The sequence below is a fragment of the Choloepus didactylus genome, chromosome 3 (assembly GCF_015220235.1).
Source record: "Choloepus didactylus isolate mChoDid1 chromosome 3, mChoDid1.pri, whole genome shotgun sequence".
In the NCBI taxonomy this organism is placed as follows: domain Eukaryota; kingdom Metazoa; phylum Chordata; class Mammalia; order Pilosa; family Megalonychidae; genus Choloepus; species Choloepus didactylus.
This window is the reverse complement of record NC_051309.1, coordinates 175,475,510-175,493,028: the sequence shown is the minus strand read 5'-3', so window position 1 is coordinate 175,493,028 and position 17,519 is coordinate 175,475,510. Positions and strand designations below refer to the sequence as shown.

General features: G+C 36.6%; 1 protein-coding gene and 1 long non-coding RNA gene across 4 annotated transcripts in view; one reads left to right on the top strand and one right to left on the bottom strand.

Moving 5' to 3' along the window:
• Positions 1-4,806, top strand: part of FSTL5 (follistatin like 5) — an 838,269-nt gene extending 833,463 nt beyond the window's left edge. For both annotated transcript variants that reach the window (XM_037830939.1, XM_037830938.1), the window contains one exon: positions 3,546-4,806. In XM_037830939.1, coding sequence (XP_037686867.1) covers positions 3,546-4,248 — 703 coding nt within the window. In that variant the 3' untranslated portion in view covers positions 4,249-4,806. The remainder of the gene's footprint in view (positions 1-3,545) is intronic.
• On the bottom strand, positions 1,537-16,980 carry LOC119529985. Of its 2 annotated transcripts, none has more exons than XR_005215987.1 (4): positions 16,805-16,980; positions 11,513-11,566; positions 10,324-10,436; positions 1,537-4,201 (listed from the first exon to the last, which is right to left on the bottom strand). It is a non-coding gene; the product is annotated as an uncharacterized LOC119529985 (long non-coding RNA). The 2 variants fall into 2 exon arrangements; XR_005215986.1 differs by lacking the exon at positions 16,805-16,980 and adding an exon at positions 15,827-16,174.
• Between the last annotated feature and the right edge of the window lie 539 nt (positions 16,981-17,519).

Below are 17,519 nucleotides of genomic sequence, written 5' to 3'. Positions count from 1 at the left end.
ATAGTGGGAAAATGATGCAACTTAAGGTATAATGTGATAATTTCTATTTATTGAGAGGCTACTATATGCCCACTAATATATACACATTAACTCTCATCCTCATAGCAAGGTAATACTTTTACCCTCTTTCTGCTGATGAGAAAATTGAAACCCATAGAAGTTAAGAACTTTATATAAGGTCACATCTCTATCATATTGAAAACTGAACCATGAAACTAAGTTGGTCTGTACTGAAAGTCCTGACTTCATCCAAAACAACTAGTTCTCTGTATATGAATCATTTCAGGACCTCACCTTACAGCATAAAAACAACCATGAAAGTTGAACCTTTTTATAAACTCTATAATATGCTGCAAGGATTTGACATTCAGAAAAAGAAAGTAATTTGGGAAAGAAAAAAATTACTCTGACCCTTTTCACCAAATCTAAGAAGCCCACACAATACCATGCATAGAGGCCACATTTTTCTAATAGCATTAATTTCTTAGTAAAATAATTTATCTCAAGAATAAGTGTTAACTCTCTCATTTCTCATGACATGAGAAATCCTATACACATTCTGATAAATACTAGACAAACTATGTTAGGCTCAGTACTCTGCAGGATTTTATTACACTAAGCAGGCGTGAAAGTTGAGAGCCTTGTAAATATTAATCAGAGACTAATGAACAGTGGGAGACTTCTGAATATCAATCTGTCTAGAGGGAAATTTTGAATTAGAGACACCATTTCCTACCCAATAAATCAGTGGTGAAAAATTGAAGGCATTCTCACGCATCTGCTTATATAACTAGATCTCTAGTCCTAAAGGAGCAGACAGTGTGGATGCCAAAATAGATGTAATTTTAGCAATTTTATCTCTCCTTATGGAGCTTCTGTAGTTTTAACTGGACCTTTTTTATTTTTTTATTTTTTATTACCTCTGAAAGGGGCTGGATTGTATTTCAGAAAGCTTGAGTGCATTCTTTAGTATCAGATTAATTGTTCAGGACTAGTTAGAGAGAGCTTTTCTCATTCTTCTGTATTAGCATTCAAAAGCAACTACCACTGTGTAACAGAAAAAAAAGACCAATACCTGTCATCATAATTCCATAAATAATACCAGACACAGTTGTAAGTATTTACATTGACACACCTATAGTATCCCTAATGATTTCCATCAATGGAAAAGCACTCCTTTACGTTGGATGGAATTAATTATTAAAACAAGTCTGATAGTGATACTTATGATTTTTTGATACTTTTGATGCTGACACATATGAACAATGGACTCAGTTGATAGTTTTAGTTGTTTTATTTTTTTATTCCTTGGTTTTCAAATTGTATTTAAAACCAATAATATGTTTCTGAATCAAGCATTATATTTTTAAAGGAATATTTTAAAGTGATTATTAACAATATGAACAATTTCTTCCCATCATTATAATCAGAACTAAAATTATATCCAGAATAATTGTATGAGCTGTATTTACCAAAAGAACATAAACACAGTGCTAAGGACATAGGAAAAGAAAAAGATGCAGGAAATAAGCCAGAAATGGTGGATGTTAATTTGAGATGCACTAAAATTATTATTCCAAAATTATTATTTTATGCCATCTCAATGATATCTGTGAAAAAGTAATAAATAGGTAAAAGTACAGCAGAAAACAAATGTTAATATACAGCCCCAAAAGTGTGGTACTTAAGCATTAATCATTGCCAGTTTTGAATTTTTTATCACTTAAGATTTCTAAACTCATTGAAGGCAAGAAATGTTATAGCATTCTCCAATATATTCCAGTGCCTTGTATCAGTAGTAGTTGTTCAATAAATGTTTGTAAACGATCTTTAAAGGAGTAGCTGAAAATGCAGTTACTATTTTATATGGAAATCTCTATAATGACAACCCAAAATATCTTCACAAATGTCCAAATATAGCTAAAATTATCATATTGTTTCCTAGAGATATGTAATACAATAAAATGGAAAGTTATACTTTTTGAGCATACTATAAATCACCCATGTATGACAATCTAGTCTTAAATCATTTGTGTCCATTTTAGTAAAATATCTGTGCTTTTGCACTTCCCTGCCTTCCACAATTACAATGCAAGATGGATTTTTAGAACATCCATTTTTCTCTATGATATTAAAGGTATGAGTCTATTTATATTTTGAGCTTGACATACACTTATGTTTGAATTTTTAAGAAGATATTACCCTGAATGCACTGCATTTCTGCCATATGTGTGGAAAAGTTCATTTTTTATGTAAATAAATCATTATGTGATAATTAGCATGTTGAAAATGAATTGCACAAATAAATTAAACAACTGGCCCTCTTTACGGGTTTTTGTTTCTTTGGTTTGCTTTGCTTTGTCTCTTAACACCCACAATAAGGCCATTTTATATTTTCATTTATGAGCACAGTAGATGGAACAATTTGTCTCTGACCCTTATATTTATGGAGCCTTTGGAAATATTTGGAGGTGCTTTAATCAATATTGTCAACCTAAATCATAAAAAAAGTTCTTCACAGTTCTATTGACCAATATCTAATTTGGAGTTAATTTTGTTCAGTAGTGCCTCTCTCATTTTTTCTTATTTGATTTACTTATTTTTGCTATGAAACCAATGATACAATAGGTCAAGGTTTCAAAATATATTTATACTTTGTAAATAAAATTATATTTATACTTTCCACAGGGACTTTTGATAATTTGCAGCCAGTATTTAGGACAACTACTGAAGTAATTAGAGTCCAATAAAATAAAGTTAAAAACCCAAATGTTTATTTTTAACTTGGCTTTAATAGAAAATTATTAAAAATCCTGAAAATTATTCATGTTCAATGTAAGACAGCCAAGGCAAAGCAGACATATGATTAAAAATGGTAACAATATAGCATGGCTAGATCAAAAAATGTAATTTATGTGTAAAATTAATAATAAAATAAAAGATAAAATTATTAAGTAGTTTTCAAGGTGATTTTAAAATATAACAAATACCCTAATAGTTCTATGTCAATAAAAAGTCTGCAATTATTAAGGTAATCCTTTGATGCAAATTAAAATGAGAAAGATTTGGGTAGTTATCTAAACATGGTGTCACTAATTTGATAGTCTTAAGATAATATGAAAAGTAAATGAACTGAGTGACATAGATATTCAAGCCTTTTATCCTTTTATCCTTGCTAGGTTTAGTAGCAGTTAACTAAGTTTATTCATTATCACATGATTTAGAAACCTATATAATAGTGTTTACTTTGTTTTCCTTCCATGTTAAAAGCAAAACATGTCACTTCAGTGAACTAGATAAATTACTTTTAATTATTCTGGTTTCTATACCATGAGTTATAATTGTTTGGAAGTAATGAAAGAATGACTTAGAGAAAAGAGGAGAGCAATACAATTTCAACTTCAGTTCTCTCTTGTGAGCTATATTGTAGCACAACCTAAGAATTACTCCTTTGACTTTCCACCTTTTCCACCTTTCCACAATGCATTTGCTTATAGTAATCATTCTATAGTTTCCTGTCTTAACATTGGTTTTCATCTTTTCAGGTTTGGATTTATACTTCATAAAGATGAAGCTGCACTACAAAAAATTGACCTTGAAACCATGTCTTACATCAAGACAATTAACTTGAGGGAGTACAAGTGCATTCCTCAATCACTGGCTTATACACACCTGGGAGGATACTACTTTATTGGCTGCAAACCTGACAGCACTGGAGCAATCCCACCACAGCTCATAGTGGACGGTGTCACCGACTCAGTCATTGGATTCAACGGTGATGTAACAGGCACGCCGTATGTCTCCCCTGACGGGCACTATCTTGTCAGCATTAATGATGTGAAAGGTCTTGTGTGGGTGCAGTACATTTCCATCAGAGGAGAAATACAGGAGGCTTTTGATATTCACACAAATTTGCACATATCTGATGTGGCATTTCAACCATCCTTTACGGAAGCTCACCAATACAATATCTATGGTAGTTCAAGTATGCAAACTGATGTACTATTTGTGGAGCTCTCCTCTGGGAATGTTAAGATGTTAAAGAGCCTTAAGGAACCACTCAAGGCAGAAGAATGGCCTTGGAACCAGAAGAACAGGCAAATCCAGGACAGCGGCTTGTTTGGTCAATATCTGATGACACCTTCCAAAAACTCGCTCTTTATACTAGATGGACGACTCAATAAGTTAAATTGTGAGATCACTGAAGTCGAGAAAGGAAATACAGTCATTTGGGTTGGAGATGCCTAGAAGCCCTATTAGATAATTATTGAATTAAAAGTTTTACAGTCCATTGCACTTAATCTATTATTTGAATTTACAGCTTAACTTTTAAAGTTTATATCCTAGTCAAACATAAGTTATTTAGTTGGCCCAAATAAGTTAGAATGATTGTTGTTTGGCACAGACATGCACATTTAGTAATATGGATTGATTAAAAATATTAAACACAATATTTAACAAGAAACTGCACTGATCACAACAATCAAATCTTTAGTTATGTTTTAAACCAATAAAATAGGATTTTAAATATTTAAAATAAATAACTGCAGGGAATTTCAGATGACTTAAGCACCATTTCGAGGGTAGGTTAGTAATTTTTTTCTCCATCCTTTTGGTATGCTTAAATTAGAAATAAAAGGTGTTGTGGAACCTTAAAATGCTTAACTCTAAATAGTTGGTCCTATCCACTGTTTATAATCTTTTGTGCCTTGAAGGTAATGTCACATGAGGAAATAGAGGACTAGAAGCTGCATACCCAATACCCTCTAACTATAAATTGCTTGTCATTAAAAGAGAAAATTTTGACATCTCTTGTACCAAATTCTGCCTTCAGTTATTTGTTTAACCCTCAATGAAATGCCATTTAAAGGCATAAATTGGCCTTAGGTTGCATACAAGTGACAAACTCTATTTGACATTTACAGCATAATCTGCAGCATGCTACGGAAAATGGGGATGATGGGAGGAAAAATAATTATGGTACAAATGTTTGTGGTGTTTTCTCTACTCAGTTTGCTGTCTATCACCAGAGTGCATTACATTTTTAATGCAGGTTTTTCTGGGATGTCAAATGCTTACAAATATTTACTTTATTATTAGCAGAATTGATTCTTTCTTTTCATATACCCCAGGGTTGCATCATCAGGAAATCTCAGTACTAAAAAGAAGCATCACTTGTGTCTGCTTAGAATAAACCACGTATAAGGAAATTGAAACCAGGGAGAAAAATCTGGCAAGAGAACTAACATGGTTTAATGGTTTAGGCGAATTAATAATAGATGTTTGAAATAAGGGGATAGCCCCACAGTAGTGATAAAGATGTATTTTCCATTGCCTTTGCTAGTTAAATATGACCTATTAAAGAACTTCATTCCTTAATAATTTTTCTAAGACTTCTATTCCAGTTCTACATAATCCTTAAATGATCTTTTCGCTGTGTGCTATAGCTTATAACCTAACTAATCCTCTTATTTGAGACATAGCATAGAAATAAAAATTATTATGGCCTTTTTTGTTTTTTTCTAAAAGTAAAAGAAAACACCAGTTGAGTCGATTAAAACTAGAGGGCTGGGTTATTCAATTAAGCAGATAATTATCCAGGCTTAAAGTAATAAATTTCATGTTCTGAGAAACTTTTTTTTTTATTTTTGTTTTTATGTTGCTAAAAATAAAGCTGTCCGTTGTAATGACCTCCATTTACTAAAGGCAATCCAATATAAGATCTTTTTTAAATACAAATTTTATTCCAGTTTAAATTGTGTAAAACCACTTAGAAACCTGAAATTTTATAGTATGTAATATCTTATGTGTATATAGCATCTTGAGCTGTGTGATACAGTAGACTTTTTCTTAGCTTGAGGAAACATTATGGGAGATAGATTTAATAAACAATGAAAATCAACTTATGTTTCCAGCTACTGAATCTGATTTCCTTTTTAGCAATTTTTCCCTTGTGAACATGACTCATATAAAATACCTGTGACAATGATTTAATGTAAGTCTGTCTCATACATCCTTCTTTGGTAGCTTACACCATGTAGATGTTCTGTCTGTAGAAATTGCTTGACAAAAGGAGAATAAAACTCTTTCATTATAACCTGTGAGAGTTCCATGTTTTAATGTTCATGCCAGAGTTTAGTATTTTGTTTTTGTTTTTTATTTTCTCCTACCAATGGTTCAAATATAGTCTAGTGGTCTTTACTATTTCGAAAATAGTAGAGGTAGAGGACAAGTAAAGGAAAATCGAGTAAGGCGAGAGAATTCAGTTTTATCTTTTACACCAAATCTAAATTGTAATATATCTTCATTATCCAATGTTTAAAGCAAAGCATATATCCTTTCTAAAGTGTTTATTTCTTTATAATCCTTTCTTCTGTATTATGGGAATAAGTACCAGAATAGACTATCAAAAGTAAACTCAAGGGAAAATGCTTTTCTTTCTACATTCATACACTATTGACATAACAAATACTGAGCCACTTTACTTTTAACATTGTAATAGTTAAAATACTGACATTACTGACTCTCTAAAAGCAGATGTAAGATTATAATTTTTTGAAATAGATATTTTTTCATCAGTGATAGAGAAGAAGTTACAGTTTGAGATAACATGTAGGGCATTTTCAAAAACTTGTGTATAAACCAGCATTTTCTATACACAGTCTAATAAAAATACATAGAAAATAATGAGCCTCATCAGTTGAAGGGATAACAATGCACAGCAAAAAATGAGTGAAAATGTGAAAGGAAAAATGGGAATATCATGGGGGTGATTGAGCAAAACCCTTTGGAAAAAGTATAAGATTTATATAAGGAAGGAAACATCTATAAAGCCAAGAAAAGTAGGGTATGGTGAGATTTTGGAGGGAGGGAAGTGGAGATTAAAACCAGTTTAAAAAGTTGGGATTAATGTAGACAATAGGGAGCTGCCATAACTTTTTCAAAGAGAAATGCCAGTGGAGAACTACACCTTAAAAATTCATTATTTTCCCCATGGAATGAAGATTTTACTGAAGAAAAGGGGAATTGGAGGAAGATAATTTTTAAAATGCAAGTTCAGGGTCCTTGAAACATGGCAATTAGGAAGTGTTAAAGAACCATATCTGAGATGGCAGCTAAATAAGTGTGGTTCATTAGAAGTGATAAAAATGTTGGCTCTCAAATCAGACACCATTGATAGAAATAAGAAAGCCATGAAAAAGAACCACATTTGGGTGAGAGAATTAAGTTTTAGGTAAACACAAATCCTGTGAAAATAGAGGGAAAAGAAATATACTCCTAGAGATGTGTCACTGGGGCACTTCAGAAGTGTAGACAAACCACCATCAGGAGTCATTGCCACCTTCAATTTAATTATGCCTATGCAAAGCTGAAACTCTTTTATTATTTTTTTTTTTTTAGTTTTCCAATTTATAACCTTATCACCTTTCAGACTCCCACTCAAAAGTTCTTCAGAGAAAGTTTTCTTTTACAAAATAATTCTCCCGGATTTTACATTCACCACTTAAGGTTTTCCAGGCAGAAACACTATGTTTAATATGTTTAATCATATCTGACAACTTATCACATTATGCAGATTTTTCAAGTGAGAAAAATTTGAAGAGCAATATTGCTATTCATAGAAACCAGTACAGCTCTAACATAAAATGAAAATGTTCAACCCAATGCAACAAGCTTATGAACTCAAAAGGGGCCACTTCTAATGTCACTTGTGTTCATGTCTACCATTTATTCATGTCTACCGTTTGGGTTAAGAAAACGAAGGCAGCATCTATCAAAGGTCCACTTTCATTCTTCTTCCATATACTGCTTTCAGGAAACCTCATAGGCAAAATATGCTCTGAAAGTCATGCCATAAAAATTCTTGTCTGCTGTCTTAAGGTAACTTTTCCCACCTTTCTGGAAGAATAAGTTTTAGCCAGAGCATAAGAGGAGGATTTTGTTTTGTTTTTTGTTCGTTTGTTTGATCATATTTATTGAATTACACAGTCCTATTGGGAAAGGGAAGAACCCTTAGCTTTTTAGCGTTAGTCCTCAAAGTTTACCTGCCTCCATGGTATTTAATGAGTGCTACACAGCCATTTTACAGTAATTTATAGTTGCTGGAGGGGAAATGTTTTAGAAGTTGTTCTTTGTCTTCTAGAGTTAAATAAAAACAAAATTTTCAAAGTTTTGGGACTTATCTTCAAGTCTCTAAAAGTTTAAGTAGTATAATTTGGCTGTAATTGAAAAACTACACTCTAAAACACTATACATTTTCTTTTTTAACATTTGATAGAAGTTTTGAAAGATTTTCTTATACACATCTTGCAACTCCTTAAAGAAAAATCAAAATTACCTCACTGTAGAAGAATATATTGGTATTTCAATTAGAAAAATGCCCATATCTTTCAGGTATATAAATTATTTTGCTTTTTTGTGTGAAATTATAATGTTCCTTTATAATTAATAAACTTGTTCAAAGCTACAAAGACCAAATGAATTGATTATAATAAAAGCAGAAACTCTACATACATGAGCATTTATAATTAATAAAAATAGATAATCTTTGAATTACTCTACTGTGCCCATGTTTACCTATCTACTTTTGAACCAGTTTTGCTACTTCTAAGTCAATTTTCTGTACTTTTTTCAGAACTATTAACAAAGAATAACAAAATAGTCAACACATTTGATCTTGTGAATAAAGTATTATCCATCACTTTCTCAAGATCAACCAACATAATTTGGATATATTAATTGTCTATTGAGAAAATAGTGTATGTAAGAGGAAAAGAGTAAATAAATTGATTAGACTAAGAATACTAACACATAATATGTTAATTTTATATAGCTTTTAAAATCAGACTGTTATAAAATATGACACCATTTTATTTTGTCTATTTTTGTTCAAATCTATACTACGCCATGCAGTTTTAGGTATTCAGTTATTAAACACCTCACTGCATTTGTATTTGTTTTAATTTGGGCATATACTAAAATATAAGCATATCTGTGAGTATTAGAGAATTGGGTTTTAATATTCAGTCATATACTATAGGTATCTGGAGTGCTTATTAAGTATGGAACATGATTGATTTTTAAAAATACATTAATATATAATACCCTGATATAAGTTGTAGAGTGATTCTGTATCACAGAATCTGTTATCTACACACCCATCCACAGTGTGCTTTATAATGATAATGTTTACAATCTATAATGAGGATATAATTGTTATACTATTTTTGCAACATATACTATAAACAACTAAATATGTAAAAATATAAACTACAGAGAGATAAGGAGAAATCAATAAACACAATAGTAGTGGATCTTGACTCTGAGAATTAATTCAATTAATTAAATTAAGGATGTGTTAAATTTTTATAGGCTATGAATAATGTGCTACTAAAATACTAAGATCTAATAAAAATATATAGGGATATGCATATGTAAAATCAATTCCATGATAATTTTACACAATTACTAATGTATATTTTAAATCAATTACAAATACAAATTTACAAAGAAGGAATAGTATAGAAAAAAATCTCTGTTAATTGAAATAAACTAAAATAATAAAATGTCAGTCACTTGGAAGTAATGCACATAAATGAAAAAATAAACAAGCATATATATTTAAGCCAGTACTCACAAACAACACAAAGAAAAAATTGAAATTGGGGTATGCACAATCTACAGATTGCCTATTCAGTAATGAAATACTTCAAATACAATGTGGATATTCTGATGTGCTTAGGATGTAGAAGCTATAAAGAAAGCTATCTCCACCCTAGTAATAAGAAAAAAAAAAATCTATCAGATAGCTGGGTTTGCAAGTTCACCAAGAATACCAATTTCCAATGAGGTACCACTATGTCACTTGTAGCAGAACACAGGAGAAAAGTGGCCTATGTAAAAATGAAAAAGTCTTAAAGGACAAGTGTAGGTTTGGGGGCCTTAAACAACTGGGGAGTTGGCACTCATTCTCAAGATCTTTTCCACACGCTTCCACCATGACTCACACAAAATATTGGAGGCAGGGCAGGAGGCCAGAGACAGCTTCCTTGGTGGGATCATGGCACAGGTGATGAGCACAGCTGGGAGACAGGCCCTGACTCCTTCACCTTATTTTTGTGCTCTAAGAAGCAAAGACCTTAAGCAACTGAAGTGAGGGCAGACATTTGCCTCACCCTCAGCGAATAGGCAAGTCCATTGTTTCTAGGAGAGTAAAAGCAAATCCTGTCTACCTCTGAAAAAAGGGTAGCAAACGTTCTCACCCTCAAGAGACAATTAAAAATACATGGCAGGTAAAAGAAGGTAGAAGAAAAGACTCCTTACTGCTGTAAGAGTGGCTGGAAATCTTCTCGTCCATGGAATATATAGAGGAGATGCGACCACTTTGAGGACCACATGTCTCCAGATTCTCTTCCCATTCTGTGGCAACCTGGAGGCTACATAATGAAGAGTGAAGCATCACAAAAGTACAGAGTCTTGGGTATTAAATTGAACATGGAGCAGAGCCTCCATTGCCACCTGCATTTGAATATAATGTATAAGCAATAAACTTTTATTGTCTTAACAGACTGAGACTTGAGGTTGTTTCACCAGTTAAATCACCCAGACTAATACTCGATATTTCAAAGAAAGCCAAAAAAAAAAAAAACCACAAAGGAAAAGAATAATACATTTAATCACATAAATTTCTTGGGGACAGGACATCAAAAACAAAATAAAAAGATGTATGCATCAAAAACAAAATAAAGAGATTTACAATCTGTAAAGTATCTGTAACACATAACAAAGAGCTATTTTCCTTAGTTTCGAATGATATAAAATAAATAAATAAGAAAGCAATAACAATAGAAAAGGAATAGGAAAGAAACAATAAGTTTGGAAAAAAATAAAAATAAAGACATAAAATTGGTGTATTTTGCAGACTTTTTCTGTGGCCCTCCTGCCCTCCTGCTCCCTATCTCCCAGTTTTCACTCTCTTCTATAATTCCCTCCTCTGAGTGTGGGAGAGACCAGTGCCTTGCTTCTAGTGAAAAGAGTTTTGCAAAGATGATAAAATGTCATTCCCATTATTAAATTATGTTAAACTCCAACTTGGTAGCCAACTTGCTCTAGAGTCTTTCTCTCACTCCATTGCTTGACTTGAGGTAACAAGCTGCTACAAATACTACAATCACATGAAAATGAATTCTGTCAATAACCAGGGCAAGCATAGTAGCAGACCCTTCCCCAGTTAAGCGTCTAGATGAAAACTTGACTCTGCTGCAGTATTGACCGCAGCCTTGCAGAGAACCCAGTTAAGATGCACTCCTGACCGACAGAAACTGTGAGAAAATAAATGTGCTTGATTCTAAGCTGCTAAATTTGTGGAAATCTGTTAGATAACAGAAAACTAATACATATCCTGGTTTCAGGAAGTGGGCTGCAGCTGTACTAAGTACCAACAATTGTGGGAGTGGCAGTGGAACCAGGCTGGAAGAATTTTGGCTAGCATGACAGATGAAGCCCAAATCACCTTGAACAGATTGTTAGCAGAAATCTGGACTTTAAGGATGCTGCCAGTGGATGCCTAAAAAAAAAAAAAAAAAAGTGAAAAAATGTGCTATTTGAAACTAGAGAAAGAGTTTTTCTTGGTATTTAGTGGCAGAGAACTTAGTGACATTTTCTCCTACAGTGATGGTAAAAGTAGAACTCAAAAGGGTGAAACTGGGTATATTTAAGTATAGGTCTGTTACTGAGTTCCTAGGTTCTTGGCCATATGGCAAGAAAGAATTTGAGGGCACAGCACAGATCGAGCAAGCAGGTAGAAAGTTTATTGAGTATGCATGTGAGAAGGACATGCGGGGGCTCTCACAAGAAAACAGAGGGGAGAGGACCGTGCTGTGGCGCAATCTGCTTTTATTGCTTAGCTTTACTTACTCCCCCTCCTTGTTCAGGGCTCTTTCTCCTTCTCTGCCTTTTCTCCCTGGTGGTAAATTGTGTGTTTCTGTGGGGTCAGTGTTTTGTGCATGTGGGTAGACCCAGGCAGGCCCTCCTGAACTTGATTAGCAGTCCTTGTTCAAAGACTTCTGCCTGGTATTCTCTCTTTCCCCTCAGGTCCCTGTTCTAGCCTGCCTTGGGTCCAAACAAACTGTTGAACATACAGCCTGGTTTCTTCTTGCTGCTAATAATAAAATGTGAGAAGAGAGAGGTGAATTGAGAGAAGAACTGTTAAAGAAAAGTAACCAAGGCTGGATGATTTTTAAAATGTTAATCCTTTCCAGATGTCAAAAGCTACTAAAAATTTCTTCTGAAAGTTGGCAAAGAGAGAAAGCTGAGGATGTGACTTCAAAATCATTGCTAAACCCGTGAGTTTGAAACGTCAGTGGATTCAGTCACATAGAGTGCCTTTCGAGGGACTGAGGTCGTGTCTCACAGACCCTTTCTACTAAAGCAGAGTATGTCCAAGAAGGTTAAGGGCATTGTCCTTCAGCCATAGCAGCAGGAGACAAACACAGAGAAGGGATGTTCTTGAAAAGATTTATAGACGTGACTCTTGTCTGATCAAGTGAGACCCAGTGAAATCCACTTAAGATGAACACAGTTTTTGAGAAGGTTATTTCAGCATAAACATTGTCAGCTTGGACTGAAAGTGAGAGTGAGATACAAAATGAAAGAGGCTGTTGAATCTCCAAAGTTCTGCCGGCAGGAATGAGGTTAATAAAACTACTCAGCCTCAAGCACAGCTACTTTTTTTCTTAAATAGAAAGGATGACTCAAAAGGTGAAACCACAAGTGCAGAATGAAGCTGAGAGCAACAGGGAAATACTACAGGCCTAAAGACCAAAAAAAAAAAAAAAAAAGAAAGAAAGAAAGAAAAAGAAAGAAAGAAGCTAACATGTAGAAGGAGTTTCTAACCCAGGGGGCCCCGCAGCTTATCTCACAGAAAACAGTAGCCCCATAAACTAAAGAATGAAGGCTGTTCAAGGCTGTTCCAGCCACAGTGGCACCCCAACCCCAAAAGGCAGGTAAAGGCAAGGTCAGATATGTCCATAAGATGAACAACCAAAGACGCCTGCTCTCCCTAGATAGATAACGCAGCTGCTTTTCTAAGAAGAATAATATGTTAGAACCCTAGCAACCTATCAGCCCAGAAATTGATAGGCACTCACCCAATCAAGGCACAGAATGCACTCAGCAGGCACCCTTCTCCCCCGACACCCTCCCATCCCAACATGGGCTTTTCTCCTTTAAAAAATGCTGCTCTCAGATAGAGAGCTGGAGCCATTTTCTTTCTTTCTCGCCTGTTGGCTCCCACCCACTTTCTTCCTCTGAATGAACTCTATACTTTGACTTGCTGCATTGTGTGGATTCCTGTATGGCTCCAGACCTAACATTTGGTGCCAAAAGCCTGGGACAGAGTTTTGACTGAGGTTTGAGTCTCCAGCTCCTTAGAGGGCAACAGGACAGCCTCTCAGTCAATCCCATTCAGAGGACTGACTGAGTTTTGAGTTTTCCAAACCCTCGGGGCAACAGGGTAGCCTTCCAGTCAACTCCATTCCCCAAACTACAGCCGTTCAGGTTTCCATGCATTCAGTGGCTTGAGTCGATCAACTCAGACCACCTTGATGTGATGCTGGCTCACCCTCATGGCTCTCAAATATCTACAACTAATTCGGCCTTAGGTAGGTAAGTGATGTCTTTCTGCCCAGATCCCACCTTGGGAGTTTTGTTCGGTGTCCCGTGGACACCCCAGCCCACCACAGCGTGGTGCGTCGGCCCACTTTAATGTGGCACCCAGCTTTGTAAGCCTAGGAATACCTGAGTGCTCAGTCAAAACTCTCTGATGCTCTGTGATTGTCTTTCCCCATTGCAGCAGTCAAAGTAACCCAGGGGACGCTTTGGGCGAAAGACTGCACGCACTTCCTGACCCCCCAATAACAAACCGGGGATGCCTGCTTTGTTGTTGCGATGGGTCATACGGATCTGGGCCATTAGTCTCACTTGAGCAACATTTTGGGTGGCCTCTGTAAGCCTCTAAAGGAACAAGGGGACCGTGAGCATCTCATGGGTGATCTCCGTAAGCCTCCGACGAGCATAGCCCCAATTTGTGTCAGCCTCATCCAGGGAGACCATAAGCCTCTAAAGGAGCAGGGAACTGTGAGTCTCCCACGGGTGATCTCCGTAAGCCTCTGATGAGCAAAGTTTCCTAACAAACCACAAGCCTCTCAAATTTCTCAAATAATCATGGGCAATAAACAGTCACTTTTTAGTGCCTCCGAAACTGAATTTCCTCCTAAATCTACTCCCCTCAGATGTTTAATCTGTAATCTTAGTAAGCTTCAATTAGAAGGGGAAATAAAAGCAAAAAACTCATCCACTTCTGTTATACAATTTGGCCACAGTATCCCTTAGAACAACAAAAATGTTGGCCAGAAAATGGCACTTTTGATTGGCAAATCCTCACTGAACTTGATAATTTTATTTGGCACAATGGCAAATGGTCTGAAGCCCCTTACTCCCAAGCTTTCTGGACTCTCCGATCTCAGCCTTCTCTGTGCCACTCTGTTGCCTCTTATCAAATCCTCCTCCTTCATGAGAAGCCTCCCAAATCCTCCACACCCCCCTCTAAAAGAATCATAACACCCTCTAATCTTGAAGAGTCTTTAAATAATTTCTGTTCCTTTGACACTGCAGACCTTTCCCCTCCCAACTATACTCCACTTCCTCAACCTTCTCCAGCCCCCTTAGCTCCCCTACCCTCTTCCTCAACCTCTTCCCCTTCCAGCCCTCCAGCTTCCCTTCCTTCATCCTCTGCCTCTTCCCTTCCCAGCACATCCGCCAGTAAGTGCTCCCCAACCTCAAATTTCTCTCCAACCTCTTCCCCTTCCCTTCTCCCTTGTCCCTCTTTTGAACCTATCCCTGACCCTAATAAGTCCTCTCCCGCCCTACCATCCACCTTTGTCCCCCTCTCTCAAACTCCACTCAAACTCCCCAACCTTTTTCACCTCCTTTCACTCAATACCATGGTCCGGCACTTATAATAGAACCCCCAGCAAAGGGTCTGTCTCCTTTACCAGAAGTAGCAGGACACAAGAGCATAATAAAAGTTCATGTTCCCTTCTCCCTTTCAGACATAGGCCAAATCAAACAACAGCTCAGGTCTTTCTCAGCTGATCCAGCCAAATTTACAAAAGAATTTAAGTATTTAACCCAATCCTATGACTTAACTTATCAAGATGTTTATATTTTTATAACATCCACCACAATCCCCAAAGAAAAAGATCATATTTGGGCTGCAGCCACAGCCCATGCAGATAAACTTTTTGCAGAAAACCCAGCTTCTCTCTCTGGCCTGCAAGGAACAAATGCTGTTCCCACAGCAGGCCCAAACTGGAACTACCAAGATCAGTCCCCCGACAAAAGAAAAATGCAACATTTCCTTACTTGCATTATTGAAGGAATGAGACAGGCAGGTTTTAAAGCTGTTAACTGTGATAAAATTTCTGAAATTACTCAAGAAGCTAATGAAAACCCCACCACCTTTTTAAACCACCTCAATGAGGTTATCCTAAAATATACCAACATTGATCCTTCTACATGAGAAGGAGCACTTTTCTCCATACTCATTTTATTACTCAATCAGCCTCAGATACTCATAGAAAACTTCAAAAACTAGAGCAAGGTCCTCAAGCACCCCAGCAGGAGCTCATGAAAGCAGCCTTTAAGGTATATAACAATAAACAAGAGGAAAAAGAAGAAAAAGAAAAACAAAAGGAAAGGGAAAAAGAAGAAAGGGAAGTGGCTCGAGAAAAGGTCCAGCAGGAAAGAGATGATGCCCGTTACTTACTCCTTGCCAATGCCTTGAGGCAGCCCAGGTTCAACCGTGGTAGTAAAAATCTAGAGAGTGAAAAAGTGCCTCTCCGCCCATGCTTTCGTTGAGGCAAAACAGGCCCCTGGGCCAAACAATGCACTCAGCAAATAATTCCAAATCTGCAAGGACCACCGCCAGGCCCTTGCCCACGGTGACATCAAACAGGTCGCTGGAAGGCTGACTGTCCCTCGGCCTTTTACAGGGGGTTCAGGCAGCCATCTCTTCCTGAACAGGCACCACCAGCTCTGGAACTAAGTAATCTCCTTGGACTGGATGCAAAGACTGACGGGGCCTGGGCTCCAACACTGACCCAATGGTGACCATCACCGCCACGGAACCCAGGGTAACCTTAAAGGGGGCAGGTAAGCCCATTTCTTTTGTTTTGGACATGGGCACAACACACTCAGTCCTGCCTGAGCACTCGGGGCAGCTTGTTCCCACCTCTATTTCAGTTGTAGACATCACAGGCCAATGCTCAGTCCCCCTCAGAACATTACCCTTAGCATGCAGCATAGAAAATTATAACTTCTCTCATAGCTTCCTAATAATTCCTAGTTGCCCCACACCTTTATTAGGTTGAGATATTCTAAGAAAACTTAAAGCAACAATTCAATTATCAGAGATAAAGTATGCTAACAAATTGCCTCAAGCTGTCCTGCTCCTATCAGTAGAGGAAACACTCTCTTCCCCCGAGGAAGTAACTCTGCCATCCTGGCTAAAAAAAGCTGACCCCCAAGTATGGGACCCTCTGTTGCTAAGCATCATAAGCCTATCCAAGTTTCTCTTAGGGAACCTGGAAAATACCCAAATAAACTGCAATATCACCTCACCCCCCAAGCCCTTATGGGCCTAAAACCCATAATTGAAAGACCATTAACCTCCGGGCTCCTTAGAGAAGCAGCCTCCCCAGCCAATACGCCTATCTTAGCAGTAAAAAAAACAAACAGCACTTACCGGCTGGTCCAAGATCTTAGAATAATTAATGAAGCTACAATATCTATTACTCCTATGGTTCCTAATGCGTATTCAATACTCTCTCAAATTCCCCCAAATACTACACACTATACAGTCTTAGACCTTAAAGATGCTTTCTTTACCATTTCACTTCACCCTAACTCTCAAAACCTGTTTGTTTTTACCTGGACAGACTCTTTTACCAGAACCTCTAAGCAATTAACATGGACAGTCTTGACACAAGGCTTTAGAGACAGCCCACATCTCTTTGGACAGGCCCAGCGCTCTGACTTACAAACACTAAATTTACATCCCAGTAATCTGCTTCAGTATGTGGACAACCTCCTGCTATGCAGCTCCTCTGAAGCCTTATCACAAGAATACACAGTCATCCTGTGTGTTCCCATTTACAACAAAAGGGATATAAGGTTTCCAAAGATAAAAGGCAATTTTCCAAGCCTCAAGTCACTTACTTAGGATTTTCCTTCTCCCCCAACAAAAAGGGCATTACCACTCAGCACAAAGAAACAATTTTAAATGTACCCCTCCCCCAAACCAAACAAGAACTTCTTTCCTTCCTCGGTTTAGCCAATTTCTTCCAAAACTGGATCCCCAATTTTGGACTTATAACTAAATGCCTATATCAGCCTACTGCAGGAAGCCTCCAAGACCCACTAGATAATCCTTCGACTATCAAACACTCATTTAAACAGCT